The 26485-nt window shown below is 40.0% G+C and overlaps 4 protein-coding genes across 6 annotated transcripts in view; 2 read left to right on the top strand and 2 right to left on the bottom strand.

Annotated features, from left to right (window-relative positions):
• The window catches only part of camk1b (calcium/calmodulin-dependent protein kinase Ib), a 31091-nt gene extending 19004 nt beyond the window's left edge, over positions 1–12087 (bottom strand). Inside the window, exons 1-2 of one of the 2 annotated variants that reach the window (XM_084021122.1) lie at positions 11939–12087; positions 6521–6634 (exon numbers count right to left, since the gene is read on the bottom strand). In XM_084021122.1, the coding sequence (XP_083877248.1) occupies positions 6521–6634; positions 11939–12048 (224 nt within the window). In that variant the 5' untranslated portion in view covers positions 12049–12087. Of the gene's footprint in view, positions 1–6520; positions 6635–10115; positions 10234–11938 lie in introns of those variants that run through there. The other variant, XM_084021123.1, reaches the window with a different exon arrangement.
• Positions 12088–13455: 1368 nt separating this feature from the next.
• On the top strand, positions 13456–20880 carry nek4 (NIMA-related kinase 4). 2 transcript variants are annotated; one of them, XM_084039586.1, is made up of 16 exons: positions 13456–13737; positions 14470–14736; positions 14834–15031; positions 15113–15220; positions 15657–15811; positions 15996–16116; positions 16310–16972; positions 17296–17346; positions 17508–17663; positions 17944–18096; positions 18390–18456; positions 18737–18849; positions 19047–19138; positions 19302–19519; positions 19604–19737; positions 20064–20880. In XM_084039586.1, exons 1-16 carry the CDS (start codon positions 13651–13653, stop codon positions 20160–20162), a joined length of 2682 nt encoding a protein of 893 aa, XP_083895712.1. In that variant the 5' UTR covers positions 13456–13650; the 3' UTR covers positions 20163–20880. The 2 variants fall into 2 exon arrangements, with proteins under 2 accessions (XP_083895712.1, XP_083895711.1); XM_084039585.1 differs by having other exon boundaries at positions 18734–18849; positions 20064–20879.
• A 14-nt stretch (positions 20881–20894) lies between these two features.
• spcs1 (signal peptidase complex subunit 1) lies at positions 20895–22198 on the bottom strand. Its single transcript, XM_084039607.1, has 4 exons — positions 22043–22198; positions 21494–21553; positions 21298–21384; positions 20895–21095 (listed from the first exon to the last, which is right to left on the bottom strand). The coding sequence occupies exons 1-4, from the start codon at positions 22076–22078 to the stop codon at positions 20970–20972; spliced, it is 309 nt and encodes a 102-aa protein (XP_083895733.1). The 5' UTR covers positions 22079–22198; the 3' UTR covers positions 20895–20969.
• A 323-nt stretch (positions 22199–22521) lies between these two features.
• glt8d1 (glycosyltransferase 8 domain containing 1) lies at positions 22522–26388 on the top strand. The gene is made up of 9 exons (XM_084024976.1): positions 22522–22868; positions 23085–23183; positions 23337–23547; positions 23707–23824; positions 23934–24018; positions 24231–24343; positions 24454–24620; positions 24714–24826; positions 25246–26388. The coding sequence occupies exons 1-9, from the start codon at positions 22853–22855 to the stop codon at positions 25428–25430; spliced, it is 1107 nt and encodes a 368-aa protein (XP_083881102.1). The 5' UTR covers positions 22522–22852; the 3' UTR covers positions 25431–26388.
• Positions 26389–26485: the final 97 nt, after the last annotated feature.

The raw sequence follows: 26485 nt of genomic DNA, 5'->3' as shown, positions 1-26485 counted from the left end.
TGCAATAAGCAGGGATGGATTTTCAGGATTGGGTTGGGAATTGTTTCACGTTGTCATTGTTCAAAAAAGAGATGTGATTTATTCTTGCAACTAATCATTAGGTGATTTTATTTCATATCTTGAACATTTAGCTCGAAGGTGACAAGGAGGGTATCTGCACGCATTGAGCATGAATAATGTCTGAGCGCTAAATCAAGAAAAAGATGCAGAGAGACGAGATTAGAAGAGAGATGGAGGGAGAGGGAGAGAGAGAGAGAGAGAGAGACAGAGAGACAGAGAGAGAGAGGCAGTAGCATTACAAAAGAATGATGGCTCTTATGGCTGAGACAATTACAAGGGCAGACATTGTAAATTGTTGTGCTTTAAGGTGCAATTTGTGTGCCTCCTCTTTAATGAAGGGAATTATTAGCTCTATTCTCATTTAAAAAATTAGACACAATAAAACCATTAAACAAAAGCGAAGGTTAACAAAAAAAAAAGTAAAGTAATTCATTCTTCTCATTCTTTAGAAAGGCCAGTGGTGTGCATGTGGGACACCTTGTAGAGAAAAAGAGTAATCATTAAGGAAACATAAGGACGAGTGAAATAGTAATAAGCGATATCACGTGAATACAATGATTATGAAATACATATGTAATATAAATAAAATAAAACTTATGGGGGGATGGAAGAGTTAGGACAGACACAAAAAGAGAAGCATGGAGAGAGAAACAGAGATGAAAAATAGATGAAGTGGGACAGCTCTCATGCTGGGAGGCTCATCTGCTCTATAAAGGTGTCTGTTTCCTTTTGTCGGAACCGCTTTTTAATTCATCATTTCAAATTCATATTATTCTGACTCAGTACACAAACACTAATGAATAATGAAAGAGCAACTAAAATAGTACAGTAGCCCATTTCTGAACGAGTTCCACCTCCAGGTTGTAGAACTGCATGCTGACATTAAAGTGTGGTGACAAATGGACGGGTGGTTACGGGCTGCTTTGCCTACTCGCTATCTGTCATTCCTGTGATGTCTATCAGGGAGATAGACATCACATCGCAATGAAGCAAATTACATTTAACAATAGGGATTCAGATCATTATGTAAAGTAGGGGTCGGAGACATTGTTCAGGCATACATTACAATATGTTGTAATATATCGTAATAATTTGGTATGAAGATTGATTCAAAACACATTTTGCTTCGTGGATGATTTGATTGTTAATATTAATGCACAATTATGCATGTTCAATCAGTTTGGCATGTCACAACACAAGTTCTGAATGTTCATGCTGTATTTAACCTTAAGCACATTCCTTAGTTCGTAAAAGGTTCTAGCAGACTCAAGTTAATGCCCTCTGCCTTTGAGTTGAAGTGGCACCTTAACCTGTATCATCTGTGCAGGTATTAATAAAGTAAATAAAGTAATATGTCAAATACAGCTAAATAAAATAAATTACATTTCTCCTTTAAATATAGAAGTTACATAGGTGACTCACTGCATATGCTTTTGTGTGTTGCACCTCAGTTTACTAATGGTGTTGTTGTTATATTATCTACCACCTGGCTGTTTGTACAGTATTTCATGAATCCCCAGGACATAATAGACGCAAATACTCGGACCTCTCTGTATTAATGAGCCAGTATGTTTGTTGCATAGTTAAAGATACGTCTGAGAGGGGAGTAAACATTTGGCAATAACATACAGAATATGCATTATTGTTGTCCATGTCATAATTTAATTCAAGTGCATTTGACGTTAAGGCTGAGTCTCCGCAATTTATAGACTTTTACTAATGCCTCTGCAGGCAAAAGTGCACACATACAGCCAATGAGTGTGGCGTTATTGAACCTTTCCACTCAGAAGCAGAGAGCCCTCAGCTCGAGTGGTAAATTAGCGTTAAAACCCATGTAATGTAGCTGAGAGGCATGAGTGTGAGGGCACAACTGGAGCAAAAGATCCCTGCCTGTGTCCCTGCCCTGGATTTGTGAATCAAAAAACATCTAAACACTGTGTGGATTCTAGTAGAGGAAAGAACATACAGAACAACTATCAAATACATATGCACTCGTCGACGTACACAACAGAGCGGAAAAACAGACCAAAACAAGTGTTGTCTCTCCCTCATCCACAAACACATGCTTCCTAAATCAATTTTGGCCAATAAGCTGATCATACGGCCAGTGAGCGCCGGCTGCTGGGTCATCGTTCGACATGAGTGACAGAAACAGGCGGGGGCTAATCCATCAGCCCTAACGATTTTAGATGATTACACCACGCTCCCTACTTCCTCCCCTACCCCATCACTCCATCTCCTCGGTGTTTAGCAATGTATTCTGGGCTGTAAATGCCAAGAATTCCCCTCGCTGCACTCTGCATTCATTCAAATGTCAGAAAAGGCAACATTCCCACACTGGGCCATCAGCCAAGTGTGGGAATGTTGAAATAAAAAACAAACAACAAAACACAGCGTTGCGGTTTGCTGTATTGCATTTAGGGATCTTTATAATAACACATTCTACAGTATATGACATCTATATCACAGGAAACACCGATTCAGAGATATTTATTCCTAATGACTACATCTGTCATCGACCCGTGAGTTGTTTGAGATAGACATGAAAGTAGAATTGGTGCATTGCTATAAATACTTTCTGCTGTCATGTAATAGATTTACAGCAAAATACAGAAAATATCAATATCAATTTCCCAAATACGAGACCTATGAATATATAAGCAGCCAGGTTTGAATGATGAGATACTGAACAATATATGCTGGAGAGTGCAGGGAAAGTCAATATTTTAAATTAAGCCAAGGGAACCCAAACATTCTCAGCAAGAAGGTGGGGTGGGTATTCCTGTGAACGTATGACATGGCATGAAAGGTTGTTTTATTTATTTTTTTTCTTTTAATTTTGAGAGCAAAAGCTAGCAGATAATTGTGACATAGCTGCTTTAATGTTACCAACAATGTAACTGGAAGTATAGATTGTTATCGACAATAACCCAGCGAACACAGTGGCAAACCAGGAAACAGTGATAGAGCAGGTGACAGGGATGGGGAGCTAAAATGGAGCTTAGTACAGAGAGAGAAAGACAGAGACACACACACACGCACACACACTAGCACACACACACACACACACACACACACACACACACACACACACACACACACACACACACACACACACACACACACACACACACACACAGCAAGTCTCATTATTATTACTTGACGCTTTGGCAATATTGTCTTTCTTACAATCATACCAATAAAGCATAATGAATTGGGGGGGGGGGGGGGGGGGGAGAGAGAGAGACAGAGAGAGAGAGAGAAAGAGAGAGAAAGAGAGAGACAGAGAGAGAGAGAGAGAGAGAGAGAGAGAGAGAGGGTGAGGCTAGATTAACATAAGCAACAGAAATGAGAAAAAGAAGGGGGGCAAAAGAGGATTTGAGTTCATTGCAGTGACAGTGCGGTTGCCTCTGTGTGCATTATTAATTCCCATCTGTGTTGATTACAAAAACATGTGGCAGCAGCTGGGGATTCACAGGACTACTGGTATCTGGTTTATCATTACTATTTGTGTCTCCTACGTCCGACGTTTTAAAGACATAATCAAATGTAAGAACTATTTGTTTTTGCGAGTGTACCATATCATATCACATGCTCTAAAAAAGTATTCATTACATCTAAACAGGCTCCAGAAATAAAGATTAATATCTGGATGACGCTGGATGATTTTTTTCTGTTTTTCTGTCAAAGAGAGAGTGAGTTCATCTCTTGCACAATGCACACATATACACCGGTTGGAGGATTATTAATAGCAAATCAAAAACTTTGTTTCCATAGTGACTGTTTGAGTCCATTATGGAAAGTGTTTCCTGTTGTTACCAAGACAACAATCCTGCAATGGCGAATGAATGTGGCAGAGTGATGTGGCGAGCTGGTGATCTCTCCATAAACAACCTCTGCTCTAAAGTGGAGGGATGACAATCAGTGGGTTTGAGGGACCGGAAATCATTTTTGATGTAGGCACCCATCAGTTGTGCTTTTATATATATATATATATATATATATATATATATGCAAATTAAATTTGGTTTGATATTGCTATATTTAGCTGCATATAATATCCCACTTGTGTCTACAGTATGTATGGTGCAGGCAAAATTATCTAAACATTTCATTAATCAGACTTTAAGTTGGAAATATTAATACATATTACACATATTAGAGTCACTAGCCACATTAGTTTGCGTAACATTAACATTGACATTCCAGTCATCCCTATTAAGTTATTTGGACTGAGGACCACTGTTGTTCTTTCTAATGCATTTTTTGTTCAACCTTGCTGAAATTTGCAGAAGGAATTTGGCTTTTACAGTAGAAATAATGAGTGAGTTACTTCAGTCCTTTTCATTGGGCGAACACAATTTCGTTGAACTGTATTTGCATCAGGGACTAAATGAAGGTTAAGGAAGGCTTCAAAAACTGACAAAACATGCTTAGGTTTAATCTTGGATTCAGTTTGTGTTCACGTAACTTAACCCTGGGCCAACAAGGATGTGGGTATTTGTAAAAGGTGCATCGAGTGAGACACCTTGGATAAACATCCTGTCTTATGACACTCAGCAGATATGATTAAGGATCATAAGACAGAGTAGTAGGCTTCAAAGTTGCGCTGTCAGAGTAACTTGTTCCTTGGGAATAAACTAGGGTCCAAATTGCTTCTGCCAATTTGGGAAAGCCTGGCAAACAGTTCATTGTGTGATGGATAGCAGGACCATTTAGACAGGAGGACAAAGTCAACCCCAGAAAGGGTCAAGAGGACAGGATTGGTCCTGTCTTGGTGATAGAATATGCTCTATTATTGCAAGTGCCAAATTACACTTGGGTTTTAACAAGTGGACTTTGTAGCTACTGTAATTATGTTCATGCTCACTGGCGTGAATATAGAATAGACTGCCATATAAGTCGGGGTGAGAGATGCAGCGACAAGTAGCAGGTATTGCATCATGATCTCCAAAAACCAAGCATTCCCATTTTGAGACAAATGGACACACACCCGTGACACACACACACACACTCAAAAGTTAAGAGGTTTAAGTGAGATTCCAAGGCACCAAGAGAAGCAGAACAGCAGTTACGGCACAGATAGATCCATCAGAACTAACACACAAAAGAAAAAAGAAATATTGTCTTAAAATAACATTTAAAACTCATGCCTCACAGTATAAAACCAGCCCTACCCCTCTCTAAATGTCTCACCAGCTACATAGACAAAACACACCGTGAAACTAGAATTGGATGTCATCTACATGAGGTCAAGTAAAACTCATTACTGTAAATGTGTAGTTAAATTGTGTTGTGCTACCTTTAATAATTCATTTTTGATGAAGTAGGTCTAGCTGTATTGTGCCTTGGTGCAAACCTTGAGAGTAACTACTTCAATACATAAGTACATCTGTAAAATTGAATGCAATCTAATATAGCAGTCCAGTAATAGCTCCATCTTTGTGAAGTGTATCAAACTGAGTTTTCTTTGACACCGTGCCAGAGGTGTTAACTCAACTCCACAGTACGCATATGCAGTGTTACTGTTCCCCTTTGAACTGCATTTGCTTAAGACACGTTTCTAATGTTCTGTCTACAAATCATTTACACACAGAGAGCTGATTATCAGCCTCTCAATGTAATGCTTTGTGGCTAGTTTGTTGACAGTGGTAATCGTTAACCAGCACTGACAGACTGTCATAATTACTTTAAATATGGCTTTTTAAAATGTTACAGAGGTTTATATGATTTTGTAGAAGCGTTAACAAGAAGTACAAAAACAGCTGTTTGCATTAGCATTGCAAAAAGAGGCGGTCTAAGCAGCTGAAAATGTGCATCCAGATTCATGCCAAGACAAATATGTTACCAAAATGCACTGCACCATCTGATCCACATTAACACAAACGTCTCTGTGCCGCTCCACCTACCTTGGCATAAGCAGATTGGTTATGTGTTCCATGAAGTTACCAAACCACTCAAAGGTGGAAACACTTACCACATGTGTGCTTTTTGCACCACATCAGGTTCCCATTAGAGCCTGTTGTGTCCGATTAAGGACAAAGCTGTTTATCTGGGGACACTGACGGGAGCAGCCCAGCTTACATATACGTCCACACATTTACAAAACACAGCAAAACCTTGTCAGAAGGCTTGCTGTGCTGTAATGTATTCGTGGTCAATTCTGACCAAATAGGGTCTATCGAGTTAGTAGAGCAATAATTAACTAATCAACTGCCTAAATACTTGCACGATCATTTCTAAAAATCAATCATACAAAAGCTTTGGGGTCAGAAAGAAAACAAATGCAATTTTTCTGTCTTTTGTCCATTCTGGAAAAAGGCTAACAGATATGCATGAAATGCATGATTAAAATGTAAAAAACATGCAGCCTTTATTCAAACCGTGACATTGTTTCCCAGCGTGTGAAAAAGCAAAGCGGAAACAAAAGTGTTTTTGCCACTGGCACTGACACACTTACGTTCCCAGGATCTCTTTGAAGTCATACTGATCCTTCACATCTGTGGTCTTCTTTTTCCAGGCATGGCAATCGTCACCCAGTGGCATCTTCTTAGTGTTACGGTCAGAAACAATACTATTGAAATAAAAAACAGGACAAGGGGGAGAAGCTCATTAATACCGACATATAACAATCCCCCACCTGCAGATAATACAATATGTACTTTCACTGCCCACTTTTTTTTATAGTTGATTCTATTAATGGTTTAATGGCTGAGGTTTGCATTAGCCCTGTGGGTGTGTTGTGGTCACACAATAAAGTGAAGTAATTGACTAATTGTTTAGCACCATCCCATCTGATGATGCCAAAAAGATAACTGTTCAAAGCCTGAGAGTTAGCCTACAATATTACAGGAAGCTTGAGAAACAGACCGTTGCAAAATGTGGTTAGTCTGAGACAATTGCATGGCAGGTGGTTTAAAAATTTGGTAAATTCTGCTTCCTCCAATTTTCACACGCAGAAGAGATAACATGACAGAGGATATAGAACACAGGTCAGTCCTGCATCTTTAGGGTGGTTGCTGCAATGTTGCTACTTTCAACATGGCAGACAGTGCAGAAGAACTGGTCAAAATGTACAGAATGTATTTTCTTTATTCTGACATGTTAGGGAGATTTGTCCTGCAGTCATGTTCAAGTATGATGAGAGTAGAATTTGTAGTAGAGAGGGCTAAAAGTCATGGCCAATACCTACTAGGTTACTAAACTATATAGTCACTCGAATAACCCAACTGTTAGTGTAGAAGAATGAGTTCAAATATACAGTGGTTTACATTTTTCAAAACCATAGCCAAGCAGTGTAAGAGCTGGATACATCTCTGGTGCTTTATTTGGTGTAACAATGGCATTGTCACACAATTGTATGACTGAAACGCGAAGATGAGCCTCTGTCTGAAAGACACATTGTCGTGAAGAGCCCAAACTCCAAAGCTTATCTATCTATACAATGTCAGCTTATCTGTAATGTGTGTGAGACTTTACTGAGCTTGTGTAATACTCAAGTTTAAGGGAGGTGATAAAAAAAAACTGGGCCAAATCAAAAATAATTCCAAGGTGTAAAGCATAAACACACTCCTACCTTTACAAGTTTAAACAAAAAAAAGACACAAGCAACGTTAATTCTACTTTTGTCTCACTCGCTCATTATTTTCAGAAGAAGTTAACGTTCAGATGTTTGTCCTCACCACACGCTCATGAGCAGGGGATGATCACAGAGAGCCCTGCTGTCACAGCTATCAACATCTAAACCCAGAAAGTGCCTTTAACTCAAGACCTGCAAGACTAAAATAGCCCTGTTCATATCAGCATGCCTCGCTCCTCCTCTGTTCCTGCTGCCTGCCTGGCAACTTCACAGTCTGTCTATGGGAGATGATGTAATGTGTTGTTCTGGACTGTACGAGAGCCATTTCATTAAATCATTTATATAATGGGGGGAATTAATAATTTCACTATTAGTTCAGAGTCAACTCATTTAAATGCCGAATGTCACGTATGAGTGGCATTAAGCAACACACAGTGGTAGGATTAACACTGCTGTTTTTCTCGGAAGAAATGCGTAAAAGGACACAACCTCTTCAAGCTGCATTAAGGTGCATTGATTGCTGCACACGTGCACACATAAACATGATGGTCCTCTCGCCGCCTTCACTAATGTCAGAAGGCTTTATACATGTTGCCTAGGAAACCCAAAGGAGCTGCTATGGTATCTGAGAGTCGACGTTTCTTTAGTGTCTGATGGCAAGTGGCAGCTAAGGTGGGAATCATTCTGGTCAACTTCAATGGCTCGCTGCATTGTTATGTTTAGTTTAAACACACACACGCGCACACACGCGCACACACGCACACACACACGCACACAAAAGCATCGGCTGTGTAGTTATTGGATATGCATTAGAAGGACATATCACACCCAAGAGGCAATGAAACGCGATACAACCTGATCAGGTAAACACTACATACAGCATCTGATATAAACTCAAAAGTGTACAGTTGAACATTTACATTGATATCATTCATTATTTCGGCCACTGCATTTTGCATGCCATTTAAAGCAACTGAAGCAGAAGGAAGTATCTGTAAACTTGGCATGCAAAGTCATGTGCTTATAGGAAGCAGAAAGAGGAAGTTCAGTTTAAATGTGTGTGAAAGCTTTGCCAGTAAATCTGCTGTATTGTGGCCTTTGTTCCTCTAATAGCCAGTGTTGGAGATAAACAAACAATACATAGCAGACTGTAACTCTATTCCTCTGCACATCTTCAACTTGACACCAGTCTCTTTCTTTGAGAATTGAGGATCCATTACAGAGCATGATTTTCTTTCAAATGCTTTCATTGAAAAATTATCTGGAGTAGATCAATGTCTGAAAAACACAAACGAATACAGGACAGTTTTTGTGCAAAGAATAGGGTCATTTTTTTAGATTGTTGTTGACATTGTGTGTGTAGTGCTCTTACTAACTGACTATAGCTGTACATTACATACATATTTTTTGAAAACTATGCAAATAGTCATTTATTTCTTATTTAAGAAGTTTTAAATGCAAATATCAATCATTTGATGATTAAAGCCTCTTACATGTCAAGATTTGTTTGCTTTCCTCTATTTCAAATTCATATAACCTGAAACACTTTTTTGACTATAACATTTAAAAAAAAGCTATATCAAACATTACTTTAGGCTGTGATAAAGGCTTGATTAATGATATGATTAATTCATGCACTGAAAAGATATATTAAGAAAATAAAAATACTAGTTAACAGCTCCGATCTTTTCCCCTGGCCATTATTATTTAGGCAGGGAATTACAGTACATCTGTAGTAAGTAGAGTAGAGAGTCGTAAGTGACACTAAAAAAGAAGTGCAACAGCACAGCACCATTTTGAAGAAACACTGAAGCCGCCAGAGAAAAACTGCAGAGCAGAGCAGCTTTCACATACTGCTTGTTTGAAGCATCTCACTTCGTTCATATGGAGATTCATGTTAATTAATGCACTGAGAATGTGTGACATTGATCGTCAAAGTAATTTAAACACTAAAGTAATATGAATTCTATGAATGCATCAACCCTCGCTTGTCAGTGGTTGTGTTCATTTTCAAAATCTACAGGAAAAAACAACGTGCACCTAAATCTTCTTCATAACACTTGGATTTCACTTCAGTGGCACAACAAACAACGTTTTAAATTACATTTCAAACAACTGGGGTTTTTTAGAACAAAGTTGACAGGCAAATGCTTTAAACGAGGTGAAGGTTCAAGTTTAAGACATCTAGGGGCAAGTTTAAAAATGTGGGAGAGTAGAGGAGAGAGACACATGCAGGTATCGTATGAGCATGTAGAAGGCCAAAAACAGCCCCTCCATGTCCACCGATGACATGAGTTTTGGCCAATGGGTAAATATAAGCTGCTCAACAAAACAAAAAAACCCAAGAAGCAAAAGGATCAAAGAGGCTGGAGATAGGAAGATGCATGATACCATCATCACATTCCTTGACAAGTATGTGACATGCAACACTCATTCTTTCTTTAAGGTTTACACAAAACAGGGTCGCTGTACTCACTGGTTTCCCATTCCTGTGTTGTGCAGTGGACAGAAGAAACACACACACACACACGCACATACGACCACAGTTAAATGTGACGAAAGGACATGTGGTTATGGTGTCAGAGCGTGAAACTTGCAATGGTGTTTGGCAACCCTTGCGTACACACACACACACAAACACACACACACACAAACAACATGAACAGACAAACTGAAAGTGAAATTACAACTTGAACAAACGTGTTTCTGAAGTGCAGATAACAAACTAACAAGTTCTGATTTGTCTTTAAACGCCGACAGATATTGTTTTGTTTTGGCTGCCGTTTACTACTATCATGTCATATCTCAACTCAAAGCTGTGAGGAATTCTGCTGCCAAGTTAAGAACAACGACATACATCCACGCTAAAGCAGATTCACTACACCAGAAGACAAATACTTTGTATAGTGATGTTACTACTTATTTCCAGGGCCTCGTTACGTCAGGCACATAGTTACATCTCTGAGCTTTTAAAGCTTTCAGAGCTGCAGAACACAGGACCCTCCTGATCAATCAGAAATCTGGTCTGAACACTAAAGCTCTCCGAGACCATTCTCTCCGAGGTTTGGGATCACATTTCATACGGTATAATGCATTTCCGAGGAAAGGTAATCCTTTTTCTAACCCCAAATGTTTTTTTCCTTTTTTTTTTCTTAATTGCTATAATTGTTTCTTTGGAAATCTGGGTGTATCAGGAAGAGATAAACACATTGACTGCGGTGAAATGCATACAGCTCAAATAAGCTGGAGCCTGCAAAACAAAACTCCATTCACACATTTAGTGAAATGAATGATTCATTGGGTCAAACTGTCAAAAGATCCCTGCAGTGGGGGCGTGTGCTTTTTCCTGCGTGCCAATAGTAAGATGTTTAATAGCATGAACAGAGAGAAAGCAGGGGAGATGCAGTTATTAACTTGTTCACTTCACCAAAATTAATTTCAGAATAACTGATCCGCACCATCGCTCACTTAACCAAGGCTCTTGGTGCCTTTCCAGAAACTGCACTGCCCTCGATCTATTAACCCCATGCATTCACTGGCTGACCGGCGAACACAGAGAGATTTACTAACAGCAGTCTAATTGATCAGCTGGTGTCAATGACGCACAACAAATCTCCTCTTAAAGGGAGCTTATTCATTGATAAGCAGACAAGATCCCATAGACAATAGAGGTGAAGAGGTGAGGGAAAGGGAGAAGGAAACAGAGGGAAAGGGAAATTAGGGAAGGGGTGAAAACTACAAATACATGTCATGTTTACGGAAAACACCTTCATGTCCTTTCTTCTGTAAAAACAAAATGTAATAACACAACCAAGCCCAAAGTTATTAGATCATACTGTACTTGAATTTATTACATTATATAAATTCATAGTTATTTATACTGGGGGTTGTATGGAAGAAGATAAGCAGTCCATCACTTCAGTCCCTCAGATATCCCTCCAGTTACGGTCAGGTGCTTTGCGTGATTGACAGTTAACGTTACATCTGCACGACGAGGCCGACGGTCAACTTCAGCAGCCCCATGTAGTGACGCTAAAAAACGACTTCTAGTGAGTCACAGTATCTCCCTCAAAGAAGAGTTGTCAAAACGTTGCTTTAAATGAAAGGTTCCCCCCCATATAAAGGCGTGAACGTACAGCGCACGTTAATGTTAGCTAACGTTACTGATAAATGTCGTTAGAAAAGCGGCTGTCAAAAAACTCTTGGCGAGAAACCACGCTCCAATATCCACCTCGCCTTCGGGGGAAGAGTCACATTTAAAGTTTCGTGTCACGACAGTGTGGTGGCAGTCCTTCCTACCTGAAATGTAACAGTCCGTAGGGTCCAGCGGCCGTCCGTCTGTCCGTCTCTACAACTCGAAGCGCTCTCACACGGAATCTGTACTTGGCAACCCTCACCAGCAGGCTCATCCTGACGTCACCTCGGGGCAGCGCGGCGAACGGACCAATCGGCGCTCGAGCTGCGGCGGACAGGTACACGGTTCTGCGACGCTATTGGTCAACCCCCCTCTCTGCCTCCACCCCAGCTATACTTCATCTACGATAAAAGACTTGGGGGTTTGTTGGTGGCGCGTCGCGATAATGGTTATGACAAATGACCCCTGCTGCTTAAAACACTCATGCTGCTGTCAAACATGGTGATGATGAAAGTCATTAGCAGTTGTAAAATGATCTGTTGTAAGTAGTAGACTAATGGCAGTCCCACTAATGAGAATAAACCTGCTGTGACAATAGACTTCTCTAAAACTGTGGAAAACATACTTATTGAAGTTCATAATCTAGATTTGGTCCAGTGTTAAAGTGCACAAACTCAAAAATAACCGATTGTTTCTCATATCAGCCTGTTAGATTAGTAGTAGGCTAAGTAAAGGTGGTTTTGTGACATCAAACTTCATTTGACCCTGAGACATTTTCATATCTTATTGCTTAAACATTCATACAGCAGCAATACTAGGCTCATTCATTTGTTCACATTTAGTATTTCGTCCTGTGTCACGCTTCAATTGCATACGACATCTTGTCTGTGTTTATCTTTTGTTATTTCACTTTATTTTATTTTATTTCATGGCATTCGTTGTTGTTTTCTTGTGTCCATATTCATACTCAATTTAATCTTTTTTTTGTCTTGGTTATTATGTGAGTTGTGTCTTTGAACAAGTATGTTTTTTAAATGACAGAATGGAAACCTCAATGTCGCACCAAATAATAATCTTTTGTGACGTTGCTTCAAAATAAAGCCCAGAATAAAGCCCACACACGCTCCTTATCCATTCACCCTGCTAGGTCCGAACAGACTTGGGTACATTGAATTGGTACTGTCTCAGCTTGTGGTGGTAGTGCTCCATCTAGTGGACTACAAGGCACCAAACAGACGGTCAAGTCTATGAAAAGTCTACGCAAACAATCTGATCGAAAATATAAGTTGCGAAGACAAAGCCCAGGTGCTGCGGATCCGTTCTGGTGCACGTTTAGGCTAAGTAGACGTTAAATATTAGTCCTGTGCTATTACATTTTTTAAATGGATGTACAGACAATCGAAGTTGTATTACTTTAATTCTTATATTTTTTTTGTCTTTTCATGACAGACATAGCAGGCATGTTATAGCAGAAAGAGTACAGATGTACATGTTTTAGAAATTGTGGTTCAGTAATTGCAAAACACTGTAATAAAGCCTCGAGACGTCCCTGTGGTGGTTGTTCTACATGCAGACGCTAGGTGGTGCTGTGGTGCACACAGCGCTGTGTTTTTCCGGTTGGACCCTCTCTCCATCGTCGGCACTGAGCTGACAGTTGCCTAGTGACGAAAAACTATCGATTGCTGCTTCCTGCGTATTCGAAATCTCATCGCTGGCACTGTGAGCTAGTGCGAAGTTTTCCCAAGCAGATTCTTTTCGTCCATCTCGCGTCTGCAGCGGGAGGATGGGACGAAATAAAACCGTTATTGTTGGCGGAAATGTGTCGTAGTGCTTTCAGCGTTCCGGCTCGCGTTTTTATGAAGCGTTTCGAAGAACGATGAATAATTATATGTTCATTAGGGTCGTCGGGAAAGGGAGCTACGGGGAGGTGAACTTGGTGAAACACAAAACAGACCGAAAACAGGTGAGAAACGATACTTATGACGGACTTAATTCAGCCCATAATAATTAAAAAGAGCATCGTGACGTTATGGCTTTGATGCTACAAAGATCCAGCTAAGCTTCAACTAGCTTAAAGTTAGCTAACGCAGGCTAAAACCTTACTGATTTGTTTCGGCGTTACGCACTCTTACATTATGTTTGAGAGTTACAGAGCGACCAACGTAATGTTCGCACACAAGAATTGACGAAACAAAGTCAAATGTTAGTAAAGGCAATGCATGCTGTTATTTACATGGCAATAATACCCAGTTGGGCCAGTGGAAGTTGTCTCCTGTATGCAGTGGTCCCTGAAAGAGTCCTTGAAGGGTTTGAGACAACTTTATACTTTAACTTTAAGAAACTGAAGCTGGATAATGCATTTTTACTAACCATCATGGTGACTGTTATTCCCTCCCTCTAAAGGAAGTTTGTAGTTTCAAGCAGGCCATAACAAACAAATATTCAGGTGCCCACCTCTTGTGTTAGTGTATCAAGGCTTCAGTGGATCATAGATAGGGTTTGTCTTTCCCTGGCCTACATCAGTGATTCATTTTTGCCAAAATAATATGTGTAAATGTGATTAAAACTAAGTTTAGTTGCAATCTGGTTAGAGATGCTTCAGTTTCGCCAACTTTCTATAGAATGTCAAATACTGTGTTTTTGTCCATAGTGTCCAATTCATGGAGAGTGACTGTAAATGATTCATGTTTTCCAGTATGTTATCAAGAAGCTGAATTTAACCACCTCCTCCAAGCGGGAACGGCGTTCTGCAGAACAGGAGGCACAGCTTCTGTCCCAGCTGCGACATCCTAACATCGTGACATACCGGGAGTCCTGGGAAGGAGATGACTGCCAGCTGTACATTGCGATGGGTTTCTGTGAAGGCGGGGACCTATATCATCGACTAAAACAGCAAAAGGGCGAACTCTTACCAGAGAGGCAGGTGGTGGAGTGGTTCGTCCAGATAGCCATGGCACTGCAGGTATTTATTGAAAGTGAAGTCCATGCCAGGTCATACATAATGTATTTCTTTCATACAAGTAGTGGTATCTGAAGTCACTGGTGATTTTGCTTTGCAGTACCTGCATGAGAGGAACATTCTTCACCGGGACCTTAAAACACAGAACATCTTCCTGACCAAGACTAACATAATCAAAGTTGGGGACCTTGGCATCGCACGGGTATTGGAGAACCAGAATGATATGGCGAGCACACTCATAGGGACCCCTTACTACATGAGTCCAGAGCTTTTCTCCAATAAACCCTATAACCACAAGGTAATATGGTTGTCTGCGCTTACTCTGTATTTGTGAATGGTCATAGGAACTACTTTATAGATGGATCTTATTTGTTTCTAGTCAGATGTATGGGCCCTGGGCTGCTGTGTGTATGAAATGTCCACACTGAAACACGCCTTCAATGCCAAGGACATGAACTCCCTGGTTTATCGCATTGTCGAAGGAAAGGTGGGTTTTAATCCATTTTCATATATTTTAGTAGATATTCTATTGTGGTCAAGTTTGATGGTTTTTATATTTCCTGATACATAATTATGATTTTCCAGGTAAAAACAATCTTGTTTTTTACAAACAGATACATCATTTAGTATTTCATCTGAGTCTGAAGTTTGTAATTTGTGTCAGAAGAGTTCAGGGAATTTTTTCTAGCTTCATGAACAGACTAGAGTTTGGAATAGTCATGCCCTTGTCCCAAGTAACCACAGATGGAAAAGCTGTGGGGTTATTGATCGGTAACTTAAGCCATCTTGATCGGGAGTTTAATAATTTATTCTCTCTCTTCTTCAATACAATATGGTATTTTTCTGAAATCTAATTCTGGAAATATCTTTGGCAAAATAGTTTCACAATGATTAATAACACTTTTCTCTGGTTTTCTCATCAGCTGCCACAGATGCCCAGCAGGTATGATACCCAGCTGGGGGAACTGATCAAGATCATGCTGTGTAAGAAACCTGAAGACAGACCGGATGTCAAACTCATCCTCAGGCAGCCTTACATCAAACGGCAAATTGCTATGTTCCTCGAGGCCACCAAAGAGTAGGTGGCACCGACGGCACACTGCCTTGCTGTTATTTCTAATTTCTGTAAAGCAATTTATTGTATGCAAATTTAATTTAATTCTGTGTTCAACTGGGATCATTTTCTTCAGTCAGATATCAGTTTCAGTTTAGTAGAATCTATATTATTCTAACATGTTTGTGTTTGATTTATTTCTTACCAGAAAAACTGCCAAGTCAAGAAAGAAAGCCATGGATGGTGACTGTAGGGCCAAGGCTGTAGTGTCACATCTGCCAAAACCTGAGAGAATTTCCCAGCCTGAACCTCCAGCCAGGGTGAAAAGTGTGAGTGTTTGATATTATAATATTTTAGAATATTCCTATGAGTGTATTGAATTACTGTTGTCACTTATTGAAATGTGTCCTATGAGTTCCTTGTATTTTGTATATTCTCTCTTATAATAGAACTTCTGATGTCATGCAGGGAATTGTCCGCTTTAATTAGGTTTTTTGTTTTTTTTCCCCTCTTCATGCTCAGAAAGAAGAAAAATCACAGCAACATAAAGTTCGGAATGGCGTTGGAGACTGCACTCCAGTCCAAACACCTCAGCCACCCAGACCCTCTTCACCTGATGGTCTAAAAGCCAGCATCGTATCCCTGGCAACGGTCAGCAACATTAATATTGATGTCCAACTGCAGGAGGATGAGGAACAGATGAAGAGACAGGTGCACGGGCCCCAGCTAGCTGTGTCATACCACCGTGCAGGGAATGAACCTGTGCCTCACGGTGCGTACAAAGACAGCAGGGGAAGAGGGAAACCAGATCCCTCTCCCCCTCCCTCCCCTGTAAAGCCCCCTCTGAAGTCGGTATCAGGTGTTGGCAGTCGCAGAGCAGACAAAAGGAGGCCATCCACTGGATTGGTAGACAATTATCCACAGGCCATGCCGAACCCTGGAGATACATTTTCTGTCTGTGTGGAGAAAAAGATGTCAGATGTGGATGAAAAGGATGATACCATGGAGTTGCTTAAAGAGGCTAACATGCAGAACCCAAAGATGGAAGTGGAGAGAGGAGAGAGGAGATCTGCAAACAATTCCAGTATAGAAAATATCGAAATGGTTGTAGAAGTGAATATGGATGATAAAATGGACACCTTTCTCAAGGGAGCTCCAACACAACACCATACCTCAGACAGCCAAGTAAGTGCTCTTAGTAATGTGTGTGTTTTTCACAGGAAGTGTTCGTGTCTATTTTATCATCAATTATTATGTTCAGACATCCAATACACTGGAAGAAGTAATGCAAGTCACATTGTTAGTAAAGGTAATGTATGTTGATATTCACATGGCAATAATTCCCAGTTTGACTGACTGTTTTAGAGAGTGAAAGTTGTTTCCTGTCTGCACTGTACCCTGAAAATGTTCTTGAAGTGTTTGAGAAAACAGGAAATGTATTTGAACCCATTCAACCTTAAGAAACTGGAGCTGGATAATTGATATTGACTTAATTTATGTCTTTGTAGGAAATCCTAGATTCTACTGAAAAGCTGTTAGAGCCGTTCCCTCCAACGCTGGTGAGTATTAAAATTCTCGTACTAAATCCGTGGACTGTTGCCAGAATAAAGTCCATAAGCTGACTGTGTAACACTGCTAACGGCCAATGGCACAAAGTGAGGACGTTTTTCTTGTGAATATTTTTGCCACAATGGGAAATGTGTAATTGTGTCTGTTAAAGGAGCCTGTTTGGGAGGAATCTCCCTTACCAGCCAGTAAGCTAGACCAGCGAGACACCACTCCATGCCAAACTCCCCAGTACATCTCACCAGAACCGTCCATGTCACAGCAGCACAGCCGGAAGGACATAAGACGGACACATGGAGACCAGGACAAGGTATAACTAGAAACAAGGCTATTTTTAGGTATTTAGAACTCCAGAAAAACTTTCTACTTTTTGCTGATCTGCAGTAAAGTCTGTTGTTCTCAAACTGACCATCATAATGCATTTGTGAATAGACCCTGACAATTTATGCTGAGTTTGAGCCAACCAATAAACATGACAAATGTGACATTTAAAATAACACAATGATCAATAGTCATTGAGGTTGATTCAATTAATCTTTTGTTAATCTTAATTGAACTTGATTTTTATGAATATATTTGCCTCCTGTTAGTCCAAGAAGACTGCTCCGAGACCTTTACCTCCACCTCCTGTTAGGAGCATAGCAGTGGAGGGGAGGAAGAGGAGCAGGAGGAGCACAGATAGTGTAGGTGTAACCTCCACATCAGTTACTTCCTCCAAGGACGGATTCTTACCACGGCCACAGGTGAGTGATCCTCCTCTCGCACACTGTATATTTTGAAATGTACATTTCTGAATATCCATTTTGCCTAAGACTCATTTTATGTGCAAGTAAAATATTCTAATATTTCTTAAATCAATCTTTAAAATGTTTTGATTCTTTTTTTCAGTAAGTGTAAAGCAAGTCCACAGTTGTACAATAGAAAACAATATTTTACCACTGTTCTTTGTGGTGGTCACCTCGACATATTGCTGTATTCTTGCTGAAAGCAGATGCAGTGTATCAATTACAGAAGTCTGGGTCAATTTTATTCTCAGGATCGTCCTCTGTCTGCCAGAGAGAGAAGAAGACTGAGGCAGTCCCAGGAGACTACCAGCCAACCAGGTAGTTACTGTCTGTTCCTAACTGAAACCTAAAATGTATAGTTGGCCTATAACAAAAAACAACAACTGTAAAATGTAAGTTATTGGAGGCTTGAATACAGCAATTAAAAAACAACAATTTAGTAATCCTAGAAAATACTCATGCTCACTTGCACATCCACTGGGAAACAAACATGCATATGCGCATTTTAAGTAAAGTATTCTGTACATTATTACAAATCTATAAATGAAAAAAAGAGTAGGAGGTAGTTTAATTTTTTTTCTTGATTACCTTTTAGCAGGTGGTAGTGTTGTTAGAAGGGCATCTTATGATGTCACTTCCACCAAGGATGAACACTACAACGCTCAAGATGCGAGATCTGCTTCAGACTCCATCACTGAGACCAACTGTAAGGTACTGACACCTCATCACATGACATTCAATTGTACATCATAAAAAGGGGAATGCACCTTTTGAATGTCTACTGGTATGACCAAAAAAAAACCGCTGAATGTGCTCTGTGAGTCTAATCTGATCATTTTGCAGTTAATTTAAGATAGAAGTCTTGTTTCAAAATGTCTGTCACAACAGTGGGATGTGTTTGATTACAGCATGATAAGTTGCTGGAGCGACGGTCGGATGAAGACGAGTGCAGCTCATCCACAAGTTCCACAGACCGTTCAGAGGGAGACTGCAGAGAAAGGTGAGAGCATAGGAATCGGGAGGGAAAAACTAAATTTAAATCTCCTCACCATCCTGCTTTGCTATTCATATTATTAACTCTGGGAAGTCTATGTTAAGATATTTTCTGTTTCACATTGCTTGAGTAAATTTGCTGCATAATCTGTGATTCATGTCATCTGCAGGAACGGTGAATCCAGCGACATACAGGATTTAGTCCACATGATGACCCAGACTCTGAGAATGGATATTGGAGACGGTGTGAGTGAGGTGGACAAAGGCATATTTGGCTCTACAGCATTGCCAGAATTCAAACTGAACAGGAAGTACAGAGATACCCTGGTGCTTCATGGGAAGGCTCGAGAGGAAGCGGAGAGCTTGTCACTTGGTGAAATACCAATCGGTTAGATACCTTGATCGAATTCTCTTGTCATCGGTCTGCCACTCTTTAGCTTGCTTGTGTTTAACCAGCTTCTCTCTCCGAAAGGCTCCACTTCTGGTCCAGCCAAGTTAAGGAGAGCTATACAACACCTGAGAACAGATGTGGTGAAGGGCCTGGGGGTCAAGCTGCTGGACAAAGTGCTGGAAATCATGGAGGTGGAGGATGACACCACACGAGAAGTATGATTTTAAAGTAGTAAAATACATCACACAAAATCATATATACTGTACCAATGGTTTAACATTTCAGGAGGAGTAACTAAATAGCTATGAAGTAACAGACCAGCTCATATCTACTCTACTTCTACTTTATCTAAATAGAGAAGTGATATGTGTATATGTGTGATATTACACCCATATCACACCATAGAATACATTAACTTGCCCATGTACAATTTCATCTTTTTCTCAGTGAAGTTCAAACCCAGTTTGTATAGAACTCAAGCAGTTAATTCGCCTGTGCTTCGTTTCCAAATGATCAGTTTGCATCCTTTTTCTCACTGCAGCTGTGCCTTCGTGACCAGTTGGGGGATGAGAAGTACCAAGCGTTTGCCGTCATGGTGAGGCAGCTGAAATTCTTTGAGGATATTGCCATCAAGGTTTAGAGAAAATGCTGTATATGTGGGAGCATACACATTTGCATTTCTGTGACATCACTTGTGAGAAGAGGCAAGCATCTTTACAGATTATGCAACAGGAAACTTCATCTTTGGAGAAATGTTACAGCTTTCAAGTAGAAACTTTTATGATTGGGCAACTGGTCAATATTGTTCCAAGGAAATTAATTTGTTTCCGACTGCTTTTGTATCACGTTCCTCCTGCGCTTGTATGAACAAGTATGTAAATAACTTTGTACATTTTATTTTTTACTTCATTCTTCAAACACAGAATTTGTAATTATTCCTGTAATTTCCAGGATGTCTATGCAGAGATTGAGTCATGTTAAAGCACTCCTTGTCCTTCCACTGTCTGTATATTGGATATTCATGTTTATTCTAGAATTTCAATTACTGTTTTACCTATGCTGTATCTTTAGAAGAAACTTCTTCTCACTTCTGCTGTAGTGTAATGTAGATTTATTTTATGTTAACATTTGAATCTTTTCTAATAAATTCCAAATTAATTGTTTGTTTGCAGCCATTTTCTACAATGTAGAGAACCACAATAAAACAAATGTTATGGCTACCAAAAAATTGCAATAAATTAGATATGCCCCTTTGTGCACAATAACATACTCCTGCATGAGAACCCATAATTATAAATGCAAAAGAAACAAACCATTTATAAAACAGAATCAGATGTTTATTATTTTGTCATTGTAACAATGTTTTCTTTCCAAATGTTAAGCGTGAGACTATTGAAAAAAGTTTCTGATTTACAGGCTGTAACAGCCGAGCAGGGTCAGGTCTGAGTTATTTGTGCTTCTTCTTCTTGAGAGTTTCCTGGGGCTTTTGGCTGGACTCCCCGCTGATCTCTGGTATAATTGGCTGCCAGGGCAGAGGACTCTTTCTGTACATAGGCCATGGAGGCAGCGTCAACTACAGGAGGGAACAAGAAGATATTATATAATATTAGCTGTTGTTTATGCCCCTCTAGAAGAAGTCTTTACATGGCATACAACCACAAGAGCCAATGTGCAATCATGTTTCAACTTGTCCTAACCCATGGCATTGTCTAGTGTTAACAGATTAGTAAGTATATAGCGTTATGCATTTTTCATTGACCACAAAATCAACTTACCACACATGATATCGCAAAGCCAGCCAAGACGATGTACACTGTCCATCCAAACTGTTCAATGATCAGCCCATACACGAATCCAATCACCTGGAAAGACAATACTAACAATATCAGCGTCCCTGACAACAGGTAAAACTCAGTATCAAGCTAATGGTTTGTTTTGTATTGCTACTTGGCGTGTGTCATGGTTAGTTACCGCTGAGATGAGTATTATTCCTTGGAAAATCTGTTCAGCCAGTTTCTGGCCTTTATAATCCTGTAACAGAAGAGACGGGGAAACATTAATTAGGCAATATTAATAACAAAACCAGTACACAGTGAGGATAGGAGGGCAGTGGCTCTTTAATAGCTGGTGAAACTCCCGTGCTGCTTAATAGCTTTATCTGACGTTACAATAACGTTAGGGAGAGATTAAAATACGCCGGCGGAATGAAAAATACACTTAGTGACGTTCCTAAAATGAATGCTGCAACGACAAGCTAACGATTACTTTACTAAGTCAACAGCTGCTAAACTAGACAGCACCTAACAAAGGTTAACGTCGTGTTCGGTATGTCACTGGTATAAACCAGAAATGACAGAAACATTGGATGGTTGGTTAACTTCTAGCTTTGTAACGCTAGCATCAGCCAATGAAACATTAATTCAACCACTGCACCGTTGTACCGTTAGCTTGACAGCACGACGTGATGCTAAGCTACGATAACTCTGCAGCTCCACATCAAATGCGCTAATGGTCTCTTACCATGTGCGAGGGAATGGACTTGAATATGCCAAGCATCTTTCCACTTGAAGCAAACAATCATACACCAACAGTATATGGTTCAAACGGTTGCAGGATGATCGCAAACCGAAACACTTTGACTTCCGGTTTCAAAAAGATACGTCGTTTTGTGAAGGACCCTTCTTCCAGCTAGACGTATCTGTAAAGGATCGGGATTGGTTGCAGTGCGTTGTGTTGTTGATAAATGTGGTTTGGTGTTAGTGGAACGTTTTGCCTGTCTCAATACCTGCCCGTCAATATGTTCAGCGTCTTTAAGCTATTGTAGTTTAAGCATACGATGTTACCTTGTATTTCCAGTCACTAAATAACATCTACTCACTCAATTCAACTCGTAATTATTATTTTTATTTTCTGGAACCAGCAAGTTAATATCATTTTACAATCAGGCAAACGCCTGGGCATCTATTACTACGTGAATTTAAGAAGGCGGATAAATGTGTTGCTGTTGAGTTGGCAGTTTGGCTTTAGCGTGTATTACTTATGCTGAACTGTTCAGATTTTTTAAGAGCTAACATCACCTGCGCTGTATATATATATTTTTAATTTAAGCATATGAACGCAATTAAAAGCCACTCGTGTGCACACGGTCCCGTTTTGTGTGTATGGCGTCGCCACGCAGCGGTGCAGCGACAAGCCGGGTTCACCTCAGTCCTCATTAGCTAGCCGGCTAATACAAATTGGGCTGCACTCAGATCTACTTTGACATTTTTGTTTTAACCTTTTTTTTTTTTTTTTTTTTTTTTTTTAATTATCACGAATGAGACCGTTGTCATGACACTGAGGAAAGGTGAGTCTGTCTGGAGAAAGTTAGTCTGTAAACATGTGTAGATAGTGCACTGAAAATGTAAGACAATAGTTAAATAGGAACTAGTAGACTAATACTGAGGCGCACTGGTCACTATTACATTTAACATTGCTCTCCAGTATATTTGTGTCTTTCACAGTTGCCACCTTGACACTGCTGTTGCCATCATTCACATCAGCTCCTCTCTGTGTGTTTCAGTAAACGTGGTCATCATTTTGCTGCTGGTTGTGGCCTTCATGATCATAGTGCAACGAAATCTCCTCAACCTCGGTGACATTTTACAAAAAGAACACCCAGGTGTGTTTATCTTGGTGCTGGGGAAGTATACTTTGCGTCAGCTGCTCTTTATCTCCGAATAACAAGTGTTTTGTTGTGAACATCAGACAAAGTCAGTCTATTAAATTGAAACCATGGATGTGGTTTGTGAATTGTTTTTTTTTCTTCGTCTAGAAACGGGGATGATTCTTCCATTTGAATCCGAGTTGTCTCCGGAGCTCAGACTGGAGTCTGAGAGGACAGGAGAGGAGATCCCCATCCTCATCACTGCCGCTGAGGAAAGACTTGGAGCTGTGGTTGCCGCCATGAACAGCATCTACCAGAACAGTAAAGCCAATGTCGTCTTCACCATCGTGACTCTGAATGACACAGTGGATCACCTTAAGTAAGACAATAGAGCATGTCTGTCTTGCAACATGCATTCCATTATGTTGCCTCAGGCAAATTCATGCAGCTCTCTTTGTCTTGAAGAGACATTTGTGAGAAGTGACTTGTTTATTGTTGAAGTAACAATTGTCTTTTTTTTTTCTTGTTTTACCAACAGCGTGTGGCTTAGTAAGACGCAGCTAAAAAATGTCAAATATAAGATCGTTATTTTCAATCCTGAGGTCCTCAATGGGAAGATATCTATAGAGCATCAGAAGCTGCAAGCTGTCAAACCGGTGGGACTACTGAACTGAATGTTTTCTCTCTGTGCCAGAAGACATATTAATTATACTGTTTACCAATGTTTGTCTCTTGCACACTTAATTTTAATTGTCTGTTTTACAGTTGACTTTTGCCAGATTTTATCTACCTGTATACATACCTGATGCTGAGAAAGCAATCTATTTGGATGATGATACCATTGTACAAGGTAAGACCATCTTGCCTGGCCAACAGCTGGGCCATAGCCTGGCCATAAACTTAATGAAGATTGTTTCACAGCTACTTGTCATCCCGAAAACTTGTTTTCATGCCCCTGATTCACTCATCAAATCCCAAAACTATACATGTTGTAGCAGTAAGAGAATATGTTCTCTGGAAGGGAATGAATTAATGGATTTTGACTGTTCTATTTGAACTCAGGGGACATTCGGGAACTTTTTGAAATCAACCTCAAATCAGGACACGCAGCTGCATTTTCTGATGACTGCGATTCAGCGTCTGCTAAGGGCATCGTTCGAGGCGCTGGAAATCAGGTGGACCATCTCTTTTTTTCAGTTGTGTAAAAAAAAAAGAAATATGAGGATGTGGAATGTTTATAGCGACTATGGGGACATTTGATCAAACAATGCATCTCCTCCAATAGAATAACTATATAGGTTTCCTGGACTTCAAAAAGGAGGCTATCAAGAAGCTGGGGATGAGGGCCAACACATGCTCGTTCAATCCTGGGGTCATCATCGCCAACCTTACTGAGTGGAGGAACCAGAACATCACCCGCCAACTGGAGCACTGGATGGAGCTCGACACGCGGTAACTCACTCACACCGGTGGAAATATGCATGAACATGAGGCTAGTGGCACCTTTCTGTTCTTATTGAGCTAAAGTTGTTTGTTTTTCTTTAGGGAGAATCTGTACAGTAAGGCACTGGCAGAGAGTATCACCACCCCCCCACTCCTCATTGTTTTCTACAAACGTCACTCCACGATCAATCCGATGTGGCACGTCAGGCATCTTGGTGAGTTAGTAACTGATAAGAAACTAGAATAAAATTCTCGATGTACCACTGGCTGTAACTGATTTTACAAATGGACAGCCCTGGTTCTGGTTTCCCTGGGTGATTTGTGTGATACTACCCAAAACTTGTGCTACCTGAGTATTTTGAGAAGCTTTTAAAACGTTTTTAAAGAAATGGTTCAACATATCGACAGAGGTGTCGATCTTCTTGCGTAACTTTTGGCAAGAATGCAAATAACCATACTTCCCAAAGGGTCTTCGAAGCAGTTTTCTGTTGTAAAATCAGTTTAATTATACCAGAAATCATAATTGAAGATGTGTTCTTCAAGGATACAAGTTTTCAGCTTAAAGGATTTTAAATGTTTATGTGAAATACAATAGACCGTAGGATACATATGATTGGATAACCTTGTTTTTTAGGTACTACAGGTGCTGGAAACCGCTACTCCCCACAGTTTGTGAAAGCTGCCAAACTCCTCCACTGGAATGGACACTACAAGCCCTGGGGGAGCACATCCTCATTTTCTCACGTGTGGGACAAGTGGTTCATTCCGGACCCCACAGGAAAGTTTCATCCAGTGCGAAAACACACAGCAGAAAACTAGACTGTCAAATTGGTTTTAGGAACTTTCGAGGAGCCAAGCCCTCCCAGACCCAACAGGACCACACCTTGAGGTATCTCAGGAACAAAGTAAGGCCTTTTCACAGTTCTGTCATACAAATATGTAGACCTGTATACTCCCATGTTTCCTTGAACATGTGTTTTTCTATACCAACTTTCTTATTATTGCTAAGAGTGCAGAAATATTTCATATTTCTTTAGTCCAGAAACTTGGTGCCCTTGACTTTGCTTTGAGCCACGTGTTGCATCTGAAGGGTACCACCTTAACAGACCTGTATCAACCAATCCAAGTCAGCAGTAAATGCCTTGTGAAATTGTGCCAAGACAACCACATACAACTTAAGTTGTCATCAAAGTAATGACAACTTAAGTAGGTTTGTTTACACGCAGCTTAATTTGCATATTAGTTTATAATAACCTCAGCTATAATGGTGTAGTAGTCAATCACGCAGTTTATAATTTCTTCAAACACACCCATCTGAATTGTAATCACGTTAGCTATGCCGATACCTCATTCATTACCTCAATTCAATACATCCTGTCAGTTTGTACTGTTTTTACTGAATTGCACATACTTATCAAATCTTTTTAACCGTATTCTGTGCAGCATTTCCATAAGGCAATGCTGTTCAACTACTTAGTTATTCTGGAACATTAATACAGTGCAGCTGCGGTTAAGTGTGCTGCCATTTTGATTTGTCCAGCTTGTCAACTATGCCACAAATGGAACACTAAAATCTGTACTGTACTGTAGCTCATGCTGACCTTGGTGTGGTTTTAACTTTATATGTACAGACCACTAAGCAAACTGCACCTCTGCAGTAATTGAAGAACATGTTTGCACAATATTTTCATGCTTTATATCCGTCGGGGAATTTTGTATACATTGAAAAGCACTCGCTTTGCTGGTGTAAATATTTGTCTTTGTAAAGTACATGAAATAAAACTATCATTTAAATCTTGTCATTTTTTTCCTGTGCTGTAACAAACCTGGTTATGAGCCGTGTCAAGTTTTTGTAATACTTGACAAAAAGGGGG

The sequence above is a fragment of the Eutrigla gurnardus genome (assembly GCF_963514095.1).
Source record: "Eutrigla gurnardus genome assembly, chromosome: 2".
Lineage (NCBI taxonomy): Eukaryota > Metazoa > Chordata > Actinopteri > Perciformes > Triglidae > Eutrigla > Eutrigla gurnardus.
Note: the sequence above shows the minus strand (reverse complement) of the source record. Positions and strands in the feature narration are given on the sequence as shown.

Coding starts and splice junctions, on each gene's coding strand:
- nek4 (XM_084039585.1), top strand. CDS start 13,651: ATGAATAATTATATGTTCATTAGGGTCGTCGGGAAAGGGAGCTACGGG. Junction 14,737..14,833: donor AGATAGCCATGGCACTGCAG/GTATTTATTGAA, acceptor TTTGCTTTGCAG/TACCTGCATGAGAGGAACAT. Junction 16,973..17,295: donor ACCATACCTCAGACAGCCAA/GTAAGTGCTCTT, acceptor ATGTCTTTGTAG/GAAATCCTAGATTCTACTGA.
- spcs1 (XM_084039607.1), bottom strand. CDS start 22,078: ATGCTTGGCATATTCAAGTCCATTCCCTCGCACATG. Junction 21,554..22,042: donor AGTCCATTCCCTCGCACATG/GTAAGAGACCAT, acceptor CTTCTGTTACAG/GATTATAAAGGCCAGAAACT. Junction 21,385..21,493: donor GAATAATACTCATCTCAGCG/GTAACTAACCAT, acceptor TTGTCTTTCCAG/GTGATTGGATTCGTGTATGG.
- glt8d1 (XM_084024976.1), top strand. Junction 23,548..23,706: donor GACACAGTGGATCACCTTAA/GTAAGACAATAG, acceptor TTTTACCAACAG/CGTGTGGCTTAGTAAGACGC. Junction 24,344..24,453: donor TTCGAGGCGCTGGAAATCAG/GTGGACCATCTC, acceptor CTCCTCCAATAG/AATAACTATATAGGTTTCCT.